The sequence below is a fragment of the Gymnodraco acuticeps genome, unplaced genomic scaffold (genome assembly GCF_902827175.1).
Source record: "Gymnodraco acuticeps unplaced genomic scaffold, fGymAcu1.1, whole genome shotgun sequence".
NCBI lineage: Eukaryota > Metazoa > Chordata > Actinopteri > Perciformes > Bathydraconidae > Gymnodraco > Gymnodraco acuticeps.
The window spans coordinates 333,224-346,056 of NW_022990673.1; the positions used below are offsets into that span (position 1 = coordinate 333,224).

The following is a 12,833-nucleotide window of genomic DNA, read 5'->3' on the forward strand; positions in this document are numbered from 1 at the left end:
ACCTCAAAACTATAATCGGGTACAGACTAAGAGTAAAAGCATTTAAATTCTAACAACTTATAAAAAAAAAACTTATTTTCAGTAAGAACAAAGACACTCAACGGTTCACTTTTGTCAAGTATTTTATTGTAAATGTATACAGTTCTTAAATGTAAAGTAAACCAATGACAACTTAAGCCAAATATTCTTCAATAAATACATAATGAGGATATTTTTGGCATGATAACTTATCTGATGTTAGAGGAGCCATGCTGCATAATACTGCTCTCACCAGGGTGGAGTAACTGCCTGTAGATTATTTACACAGCACCATCTAGTGGTAACCATTGAAATGTATATCACAACCACGCCGTCAGAGGTTCAGTTCAAACAACTTCACAGGCTTCACCAGGGCAGAGAGGACTGCCTCCTTCACATGGACAAAGGCTTCTGGAGGTTTTCATTCATGGCAAAAAAGAAGCGCACAAGTGAGTTCAAAAGTAGAATATAAAACAGAATGACAGGTAGAAAGAAGCGGACAGAGTAAAGAGGGCGTTGGCCGTAAGCAGAGCGAACAAAAAGTGCACAGGTGATGTGATGTGGAGGAAGAGTTTCAGGGCTTTAGTGTCACAGGCTCTGGCAGCACTGCAGTTTGTTGCCCTTCTGCCCATCAGTGGTGGGGGGGACGCTGATGTCCACGACGTTGTTGCCCGGAGACTCGTCGTGTGCAGATCTGTCTGCTATCTGCTTCTGTGACACGATGCGGTAGATTTCTGCAGAGGGGAAATTACAAACAGTGATTTGAATGAATGGTTGAAAGTTTCGTTTATGTAGCTGCTGCACTGGAGTCTCCCTACATAAAACCATGTAGCTACATATCAAAACGGGAAAATGTGAAATGGTAAGCACAAGCAGCTGTATTATAATATGTTGCAAAAATAGTCATCCTGTAGTATGTCAGTAAAAAGGCCTAAATTGTATAAGCTATACAGTAAATGCCAATAAAAAAATCTAATATTAATTTCATTACCGACATAGTTTGTCTTAAAAAAAAGCCAGATAGGTATATGTCATTTAAATGTCAAAAATAGTCAAGTTTCTCTTGTAAAATAAAATATGTAAAAATTGTTTTAAAAAAAAGTCATAGATGCCATAACAAATGTTGTAAAAAATGTCATAAGCAAGTCAAGAAAATCATAAAAGATTTCGGTCATTGTGTGTCAAAGTACAAGACAAAGTAGTGTGAGTCATTCAAAACAGGCAAAGTATCTGTCTTAGTGTATGCCCTATAAACTGTTACAGAATAGTTTGTCATAGTAAAAGTAATACGTGTTAAAATACAGTTGATAGATGTCATAGTATAATAATATGTCAAAAGAGCTCATAATACAGTTTGTAATAGTGAATCACATACAGCACTGAGTCTTGTTTTTCCTACCTGTTAAAATGTTCTTGAAGGCTTCTTCTACATTAGTGGAGTCCAACGCTGATGTCTCAATGAAAGAGATACTGTTCTTTTCTAAAGTGCGAAGAGAATACAGATGCATTTTAAACATTTTACAGAAACTATTTTACAGATTATATATTTACCACAGCGCTTGGTGGTTTACCTGCAAAGGCTCGAGCTTCATCAGTGGGCACGGCCCTGAGGTGGCGGAGGTCGCTCTTGTTTCCAACCTGCATGATGACGATGTTGTTGTCAGCGTGGTCCCTCAGCTCCTTCAGCCAGCGCTCAATGTTCTCGTACGTCAGGTGCTTGGCGATGTCATAAACCAGGAGAGCTCCGACTGCACCCCGGTAGTATCTGGTGACGGCAGAGCAAAGAGAAATATATTGATGAATAAAGAATAACCACAATGTTACCTAACATCTGCTGAGTATAAATCGTCTGTTAATCAACAGTCAAAATTTGATGAAGTGCTTCATGAAAGTTATTTTAAAATGTATTTGTAGATGATCAAATACATCTTCAATATGTTAAATGCTATATATAAACTACATAAAGCAATTGTGATAATGCCTTTACATTAACAATAAATGGCTGGATTTAAAATAGGTTACCTACATGTGTGCATGAAATTCTTGGGCATCAAACTGAACATCCTAATGGGCTCAAACAGCTTATTACCATTTAAAACTGGTATATAATGCAGTTAAATAAAGTCAAGTACTCACGCTGATGTGATAGCTCTGTAGCGTTCCTGTCCAGCTGTGTCCCAGATCTGAGCCTTTATCGTCTTGCCGTCCACCTGGATGCTGCGGGTGGCGAACTCCACCCCAATGGTGCTCTTGCTCTCCAGGTTGAACTCATTTCTTGTGAAACGGGACAGCAGGTTACTCTTCCCCACTCCAGAGTCTCCGATTAGAACGACTAGAAACACAATGCACAAAAACATTAAAACAGCAGCCCTGCAAATGGATGTTTTTCAGAATGCAACATTTCAAGCAACTGCTATAACTTTAATTGAAAGTTTCACTATAGTCAGTTCATTATCGACCAGGGCCATCCTATGGAGGCAATGCAATGCCATTAAATAAGAATAAAACTAGAATACGAAAAATAACAATTGACAGCCCTTCAGGGAAGAGCAAGAGCAATAGGTTTTCTTTTATAGATATATTAATTTTAATGGCATTCCTATCCTTGCCATAGTTTTCGGGCGAGGCTAAAGTGCTGACGTGTTAGTGTTTCCTTTCTGAGAAAACCTTATCAGACGTTGCCCTGCTCGGAGTCACGCAGGAAGAGGCTCACAAAAAAACAGCTCTTTGGGAAATCTGACTCGACACTTCCTCAAGGTCCCTGTTCCTGTGTATTTATGAAGAGTCATCAGTAAATCAAATCCTTTTCCAGCTGGCCTGGCCTTTTGTTCTCCTGTACTTTAATAATATCTAAAAGAAAATGTCTGGTTACACGCCTATTCCTGCATCAGTTAGACTTTGGTGATACCATTTACAGATTAGCCTGCTCCACTTTTTGTCCTTCTTTGACCCACTCTATCACAATCTGGTCGGATGGGCTTTACTTGCTTTGCACCAGATCCAACAGTATTTTAATGTACAGGGCCATTCAAGCCAGGCTATCCATGTATATTATATACTACTACTCTTAAGTTTGTCCTCATTATATGTAGGTATATGTACTTACAATATCCAATATTTAACTTGGATAAAAAAGGTACCATCTGTGCAGACTGAGAATGGACGTATGAAGCTAAGGTGCGGGACATAAAGTCGATTTATTAAGAGGACTGTGTGCCATGCCCTATTTGTGTGGCTGTGTCTGTGTTGTCTTTTCTTTCATGTTTTTTACACTTATTGTTAATGTTGACTGTAAGGGGAAATAGTTCTGACATATATAGACAACAATTAAAGTACATTTTGTAAAACAAATAAACTTAAATCATAAAAGTAAATTACAACATCTAGCAGAGTAATACATATAAATTGAAAAGTAACACCAGTGCCTAAAGAAATACCCAAAACTGTACAATACATTTAATATAATAAATAATAACTAAAACTAATACAAATGCAATAATATTGATAAAAAATAGTGGTAAAAATATAGAAAAAGTAATAATGCATATGCTATTGCCCATCCATACTCAAGCACTTCTTGTCAAGGTCAGTAGTTTTATGTATGCATAACACAAGTGTTTACAACCAATTAGAATAAATACCAGCAGGTCAGCATCATGTTATCAGCAAACTGAACTCCAGGGTGTTAAAGAAACATGTGACTACTGACTCACTCAGGTAAGATCTATGACTGCTTGGTATGAGAATACACCATGATGTAAAATAGGTGGCTGGGAAATTACCTACACACCTGAAGCAGTTAACAAAACAACAAAGCCCATAAGAGTTTCCTCTTCTTTGCTCTAATACAGAGTGAGTTTCCTCCCTCAGGGGACAGGTTTCCACCACAAAGGGAACTCTTGTTTCCTCTTCCATGAAACCTATCGGATTACATTACACCGTCTAAATAAAATACGCCTCTATTTGTGCTTTACAAGTGTGGTTATATATGTGAGGACCACTATATGACAATAAAGTAGAATATCGCTAAGTATTAGTTCCACCCGTTTGAAGTACTGTTAGCTTCTAGCTTACAGGGCTAATTCACCATACGCACTATTTTCTGTGAAATCCATTTAGCAAATGACATTACTGTCAGCAATCATTGACCCAAATAAAAGCGGTAACAAATCTTAGTTACAGTAAATTATTAAGTAAGAGGTTAATAAGACATGACGAGTGGGAAACGGAAAACAGTTAGGCTAGCTTCAGTTAGCTGCCCAACCATCAGCTGATATTATAACTGACCACTGACGTTAGCATAGCTAGCACACATGCTAATCTCAGCTGGGCTCGTTTTCTCGCTAAATAATATCAAACTAAGTGATCAATAAGCGGATTCTGTTCCGCTTACCTTTGAATAAGAAATCATACTCGTCGTCTCTGTTCCCCATTGTTTGATTGGATCACGGTGATGACAGAAGAAATGTTCCCTGACCACAGAAACCAGGCTGCAGAGCCAAGATGACAGAAGAAAATGCTGCGTAAGGGAGCCGCGTTAACGCTACACGGTCACGTGACTTCAGGTATGTGGCTTCAGGTACTGTAATAAGTTCAAGAGTCATAAAATACAGGTTTATGTCTTTCTGCTTGTGCATCCTTGCTCAATATTTCAAGTGTATTAGTATTAACACAGTGATGTAAAGTAACTAGGTAGATTTACTCAATACAGTTCTTAAGTAAAAAAATTGTAGGGACTTGTACTTTACTTGAGTATTTTCATTTTTTGCTACTTTGTACTTCTACCCCTGCACTGCATTTATTTTTTACTTGAGTTAATTTGGAAGATTTTGTTTAATGATGTGAAATATAATCAACATCTAAAGACTTTAGTCACATCTGGAGTAAATTCACAATCTAAGTCATTACAATTAGCTGCACCTTTACCAGCTGTGATAACACTTGAATGCATCAATATTTATAATCAAGCATATATAAAATATAATATATATTATTCTGAAATGGGCCAATCTGCATAATTAGAACTCTTACTCATTGTACTTGATGCTAATACTTTTGTACTTCTACTTGAGTAATATTTTTGATTGCAGGACTTTTACTTGTAACAAAGTATTACACTCTGGTACTTCTTCTTTTACTCAAATATCTGAGTTCTTCTTCCACCTCTAAGTATCAATTATAAGGTTTTCCTTTCAATAAGTTGTTATTTCTGTCTGAAAAAAGTTAAGTTAACAATACAAAGCTCCAGAAATATAGAGATATTAGCTTCCACTTGATTTTATCAGCGTTTTAACTAACATAAGCAAATAATAAATAAAAAAGTGTTTCATGTTACACCTTAAATGTGCTACTCATCGTCTTTTCTCACACATTTAGTGCTGATGACTCCATACAAAAACAAAACAAAAATACCCCTGGTTCTCCATAATCTATTGAAAGTAATATGATGCATAAATGAAACTCAGCTAGATGTACTGTAGTCAGCAAGCCTTTATGAGACAAAGATAAGTGTTAAAAAGGTAGAAGATAAATGAACATGCAATGAGAATGTAAACCTTACAAGTGTATTCCCATTGGTATGGCCTAATGACATATTTAAAGGGGACCTATCATGCAAAATGCACTCTTGCACGTCTTTTATACATGAATATGTGTCCCCGGTGTGTCAGGGAACTCACCAAGTGTCAGAAAATACAATCCTCTCTCTTTTCCTCCATGGTCAATTATCCACCTATCAGGGGAATGAGAGGTTGGGCCACGGCCGAGCTGTAGTACATATGCCAGGCCTGTAAGTGGCGCTGTAGTCTGCCACAAAAGCAGCGAAGAAGACTTCCCTTGCATGGTTGCCATGGTTGCCCTTCTGTTTATTCTCCGCTGTGGCTCTTTTTCTCCCTCCCCGAGGCAAGCGTTTGCACCTCCTGCTTTAAAACAAATGAATAATGACTCTATATAATCCTATGTAAGGGATAATGTGCAGCGACGCGGTCATTATGGGGAAAAGAACACCGACAGGCTGATCAGGAGCCCGACGCGAAGCGGAGGGATCTAGATCGGCATGAAGGCACATTATGCAATGTGCACATTATCCCGCTTATTACATGGCCACATTCTCAACAAAGTAACGATATGACTCCCAATATTAATTGAAATGCTTTTATGGATTTAGAAAATGATTGTATTGATTTAAAAAATAGTTGTATTGATTTAAATTGACATGCATCCGCTAAGAAAAATAGTCCGTTGTTACTGTTTGAGTTTGAATTAACGTAGCAACGGCAGGAACTGCTTCGATAGCGTTTTTGAAGAGCTTTTTGATTACAGATTTGAAAACATCGTTGCTTGCTTTAAAAGTAGCACAATTCATTATGTCAAACCTTGGAAAGTATATAGATATCCCTGCCCTAATGCCAAAGTAACTGGCAACTGAATATGTGTCGCCGTTTGATGTCTATGTCTGGACCGCTGCGTAAAAAGGAGGGTTTCTGCCCCATTACTTCTCTTCTTACTTCTATAAGAATAAAACACGGAGGACGGAGATCTCTTTTTCTCCCCCTCTTCTGACAGCCCAGCAGCTGATCTCAAAGCACGCTCCCCTCTCCTGCAGGGGGGCGTGGTCAGCTGCAGCTCACAGAATCAGCCCCCTGCAAAAACAGCGCTGGAAAGAGCAAATAGAGCGAAATGAGGCATGGCTAAAATGCAGGATCTGTTTGGTATTTTGAAAAAAAACAACTATATTTATATACTTTATATAGGTATGGCCCTACAATATATTGTTCAAATATAGCATGATATGTCCCCTTTAAATAAATAAAAAGCATCAAAATATAGTGTCAAATGTGAACAGTCAAATCAGCCCCTTCCTGAAACTATTTTAACAAATACTTGAAATATCAAGCCTTCATGAAAGTAGGATTTATTACAGGATTGTTGCACAGCACGGATTTTAGTTATGTGTAAACTATTACTGCGTTTATTTGATCTGTGTTGATAAAACAATAACAAGCTCCTCCAGCAGAGGGAGCCCCCATCTCTTCCCTTTGACAGAAATATAGTAATTTAACAGGTACAAGTTCATGTCCTGTATTCTCAAATATACTTAGCCTAAGTAAAAGTTTAAAGATGTAATCATTAGAAATAGTAACAAAAGTACTCATTATGAAGGCCGTTTTAGATGGATATATATTATATTGTTGAATTATTACCGTCATTATTATTGATGGATTCATGTAGGCCTACGTTATTTTTGAAATATGTGCATCAAATCTGTATGTAATGCTAGGACTTTATTAGTCCCTCACCCTGGAAACTAATAAAGTCCTAGACCAACTCATAATATTAGCCTAAATCATAACTTATTTGTTGATTATATTTTGTTCAAATAGTGAACTGAATCGGGTCAAATAGGATATAGTTTCTTAGGTGTGTACTATGCATAGAGAATTTACTTTTACTTATGAGAATTTACTTTTACTTATGTTCAAAAATCATTGAAAGGGTAGTTTTTGGATTGATTTCAAAATATTGCTGCTGGTTTATAAAGCTTTGAATGGCTTAGGCCCAAAATACATTTCTGACCTCCTGCTAAATTATGAACCATCCAGATCTCTCAGGTCTTCAGGGACTGGTCAGCTTTCTGTCCCCAGAGTCAGAACTAAACATGGAGAAGCAGCGTTCAGTTATTATGCTCCAAATATCTGGAACAAACTCCCAGAAACCTGCAGGTCCGCTGCAACTCTTACTACTTTTAAATCCAGGCTGAAGACTTTTATTTTTGCCGCTGCTTTTAATTGATATATTCATATCTTAAACTGCACTGTACTTTTATTATCTTTGCTTTTAATGCCATTTTCTTAATGTCTTTCATTTTTGTAAAGCACTTTGAATTGCCTTGTAGTATGAGTTAAAGTCATTATTGGGGTTAAAGTCCCCTCGTAGGTGGTTAAAGTCCCCTACATGTGCCGTTTTGGTTTCAAGACCCTGGTTCGCGGAGGACACTAAAAAGTCCTAGAAAAGACAACTTAAACTTAACTAATGTGCATTTAAAGAAAAGAGGAATAGTTTTGGCGAAAACTAAAAAGGTACCATGGGGTACAGGAATCTGTTTTGGTTTCAAGACCCTGGTTCACGGAGGACACCAAAAAAGTCCTAGAAAGACAAGGTAAACTTAACTAGTGCATTTAAAAATAAGAAAGAGGAATAGTTTCGGCGAAACCTAAAAGGTACCATGGGGTCATATTATAATTTTCCAAAGCAGGGTTTGTTTAGCATGAAACACTTTAAATAACTAAAGGACAAGTTAAACAAGAAAGTAGAAAGAAAGGGAGGCGATAGAAAACAATTTCTGCTAAAAAGTTAGCAATGATTGAGAGTCAGACCTAAACATTTCAGATGTGTGTATCTCACTATGTAACTTTTATTCATGTATCTTTGCTTTTAAATTAGTGTTTTTAAATGTCATTTTATATCATTGCTTTTAAATGAGTGTTTTTAGATATCATTTTATAATTTAATGTCTTTCACTTTTGTAAAGCACTTTGAATTGCCTTGTGTTGAAATGTGCTATATAAATAAACTTGCCTTGCCTTGCCTTACTGTATGTTAAAGTACTATTACCACACTGCTGTTGACATACTTTGCAACAACAGTGTGGTAATAGTACTACGCAAGAAATACAACTTGAAGTGGTTACCTGTTACAAATACTTGGGTATCTGGCTTGATGACTGTCTCACTTTTAAACTTCATGTCAATAACCTGCTTAAAAAGCTGAGGGTTAGGCTAGGTTTCTTTTACAGAAATAAGTCCTGTTTCTCGCTTGAGGCCAGGAAAAGGCTAGTCACTGTGACCTTTTTACCTGTGCTGGATTATGGTGATTTGTTATATATGAATGCACCTGCCAATTACCTGAGCAAGTTAGATGCTGCGTATCACAGTGCACTGAGATTTTTGACAAATTGTAAAGCACTTACGCATCACTGTACCCTGTATACCAAGGCGGTTATGCCATCACTTACTGTACGGAGGCTCAGTCACTGGTACTTTTTCATTTACAAAGCCATGTTGGATAAACTACCATCTTATATCTGCTCCCTGATCTCTCTGCGAATTGAAAGTACTTATTGCCTGAGATCGCATGCTGTGGTTTTATTAAATGTGCCAAGTGCTAGGACTGTCTTAGGGAAGAAAGCTTTTAGATGTGCAGCTCCACTAACATGGAACAGTCTGCAAAAAGAATGGAAAATTACCAAGCTAGTACCACTACATGTTTTTAAAGCTCGGTTGGATGCTACAAAATCAGATGCTGTTGGTACCTGTACTTGTGGTTAAATATGTAAATTGTAATCCCTGTACATTTTGCTGTATGATGTCCTTTTGTTGTTCTGTTGTTTATGTCTTCTTGTGGAACCTACTGCTGCAGGTCTCCCTTGAAAAAGAGATCATTGATCTCAATGGGATTTTACCTGGATAAATAAAGGTTTTGAATTTGAATTTGAACAAGAAAGAGGCCTCTTTGGCTATATTCAAATTAAGTAAGTATGGCATAAACATAAAACTATATTCTAGGTATAGTCATAATACAGAATGGCCCATTTTAGAATAACATTTACACTTACTTTAATGTTGTAGCTTGTAAAGGTGGAGCTTTTAATTACACTAGAAATTGATGGATAGTTTAAACTATCATTATCATATCATTATAAATAATTAGTTGATTTATATTTTTCTGAATCAGCAAAGTAACTAAAGCTGTGAGATACATGTATTACAGAAAATAGTGCAATATGCCTCACTGAGATGACTGGCAGAAAAGGAAAATACTAAGTAAAGTACATGAAGCTCAGAATATTACTTCCTGTACTTAACGTATCACGCTAGATGAACTGCATTGCTCGCATACAAACAAACAACACTGCAATAACAACCTCGAATGACTCTGCTGTTACCTTGCATTTTATTAGATAAGATACAATTTACTTAAATCTTAGTTGATTGTTAACAACAAGTTAACAATCACAAGCAATAATAACAAGTTAAATAAAAAGATATTGCTTATTTATAATATGCAAACAATTGAACATCTCTGGTTTAACAGAGACCAGGGGGGTATACTACGAAGCAGGATTTTCGCTTAGCCGGCTAAATTCAGGGAAAACTCCGGCTTTCCGGTCCTACGAAGCTGGTTCTCTTTTTAGCAGGCTAGATCTCCATGGTAATTTATGTTTAGCGGCTAACCTGGTCGGAACCAGGTTAGGTTGCAGGCTAAACTCAACTCAGTGAAAGCACTGCCTGCTGACCAATCAGAGCTCAGTGTGCGGAGTTTAAAGCGATCAAGTCATATTACAGGAGAAAGGAAATACAGAAAAGCTGCCGTTGCAGGAAAGACGGCCGGCAAAAATCACCGACTGTGTGAACGTGAACATTAATAGAATATCATCTCCCATCTTCAGAGCAATCTGACTATTATAACATCAGCGTTAAGAAAGCTTACTTAAATATCTGCCACAACATAAGTACACTGAGTGCAGACGTCGATGTGTCCCATTATCATTCATATCAGATCATATCACATCATAATGTAGTATCATATATCTCCTTATCTGAGTCAGCTGAGCCGTATCTGGCCGTGCAACACTCACAGTGTCACATAGGCTACTGTATGCAGAAGTATTATTTTAAGCAACACATTAAGTTGACGAAACACTCGAGACAAATGTAATGAAAGTCAGATCGTGTTTTAGACGGGGCAGTGATATCATAAACCTGTTAATGTACGCATTCAAACACTTTTTCTTTTGCCAGCTGTATTCACCTTGCAGGTGCAGCTATGTGGCTTTGATCCTGGATCAAGTGTTTAAGTCATGAATGTTTAAAGTTTAACTTCTTCATATGTCTAATATTATAGTTGACTTTTCATTCAGGAAGTATACGCTGCGCTGTCAGTATGCTTCTCCATGTTTGTGATTGGTCGAATGCTACCACCCATTTCATGTGAACGCGCACCTAACTAGATAGGAAACGGCTGGCTTGAGCGATCCACTTGATAACCAGCGTCGTAGTACAGTTTAGCGAAAGCGCGTATGTTTTTGATTAGGCCAACCGGCTAACTCAAACATATCCAGGTTAGGTTGAACCAGAGCCATATAATAGAAGAGTTATGACATCTCCGTTCACTCCAATGGACCACTTTTTTACAACAATGGCGGATCGTGGAGCCTCTCAATCGTTCCCCGGAAGTTAGCGCCAAGGCGAGCAGAGCTGTGGAGTTGCAGCATAATAGACCGTTCGTGACGGACTTTTAAAGGTAAGAAGAAGTTTAAAGATTTATATTGCGGATATTATCAGTACATCTGATTCAATTGAACATGTGTATTAAAGGATGTCAGTGGATTATCCCTAAATTAGTAGATTTAGGGAACGTTTACAGATAACAGATCAAGCTAGGATACCGAAGCAAGTTAGCAACACACGTTGAACAGCCTTTTAATTGTAAATTCCGTTCTCTTAATGTCTATTTCGTCCAACGTTGTTGAATTAGAGAAGAGGGGCTTCTAAACGGGATTGTATGCGGGGGTGGAGGGAGTTAAATATTAGATAAATATAACTTTGGTGCGTGTAAGAGTGAGTGTTTTTAGCAGAGCCATATTGTGTCCTTGTGATTATGTTGATTATTACCTGCCTGTATAATGTTGCAGCTCAGCTGATTTTGGATTGATGGCAAAGGGAGAGGGACTTAAGTGAGAGTGAAAACACAAGGTAAGTTTAATACTACTGTTTTATATAAGTAAGCATACTAAACATGTATTATATCACTGTATTATATAAGTAATCTTGTTAGTAACCTACTGTATGGCAGGTGGAGGGGCAGTGATGTTACAGGTGGAGGAGCAAGACTGCAAACTCACAAGACAGAGAAATCAAAGTTTGTTCTCCAGAGATGAGGTTGATTTCACTTCAATTTTTTCATATTTTCTAAAGATGTGGAAATGGCACAAAAAAATTTGAGAGCTGTAACCAAGACAACTGTAACAACATGAGTAGACAGCCACCAAGGTTTTTCAAGTCCCTCTCTTACTCCATTTTGCCAACCCAAACTTCCAGGTACATGACGGGACACCTTGCTTGTTTTTGTTGTTTGCGCTCCTCTGGCAGGTGGAGGGCAGTGATCCCTTCCCTTCTTCCCTCAATCTTTGAGACTAATGTAAGTAGAAGACATGGCACTGTAAATGTTCGAACATTTAAAATATTATACCACTTAAAAATAAGAAATATTACTTTTGTTACTAAGAGTTCATACTTATTATACCTGTGTCACCTTTCACACTATAGCTGTGATCATGAGCTATGGGCTTTGTAGATACAGGTCCCGGGGTGAATCGTGGTGCAGGGGCCCTTCTCTTTTTGACCACAGGGCGATGCACGAAGATGGTGGGTATAGCTCTGCTCTCAGCCTAGTCTTGCCCTTTTTTGTCTTGACAAACTGGTCTGCATCAAAATGTGCCTGCGGAGTGACTTGAGGTTACTTCACACACAGAACAACTGTGTCTGAATCTTGTCTGCCCACATACATATTCCATAGTGGTTGAATACACAGTATTAGGAAACACTTTATACTTACTGGACATGTTATACTCATTACATACTGTATATACAATATGACCAAGAATGTGAGACAACTTTATAGAAATGCATATCACATCTGTTACTGATGCCATGTCATACTTTGTTAAACTCACAAATAATAAAGTTCCATAACTTCAGTTGGGAACAAAGACCACACCTTATCTCCCCAAGGCAATTTCCCATCCAATAGGTGTG

At 37.6% G+C, this 12,833-nt stretch overlaps 1 protein-coding gene across 1 annotated transcript; it reads right to left on the bottom strand.

Moving 5' to 3' along the window:
- Nucleotides 1–104: 104 nt before the first annotated feature.
- On the bottom strand, nt 105–4,566 carry LOC117555202 (ras-related protein Rab-11B). Its single transcript, XM_034230001.1, has 5 exons — nt 4,412–4,566; nt 2,155–2,350; nt 1,590–1,783; nt 1,418–1,498; nt 105–752 (listed from the first exon to the last, which is right to left on the bottom strand). The coding sequence occupies exons 1-5, from the start codon at nt 4,449–4,451 to the stop codon at nt 607–609; spliced, it is 657 nt and encodes a 218-aa protein (XP_034085892.1). The 5' UTR covers nt 4,452–4,566; the 3' UTR covers nt 105–606.
- Nucleotides 4,567–12,833: the final 8,267 nt, after the last annotated feature.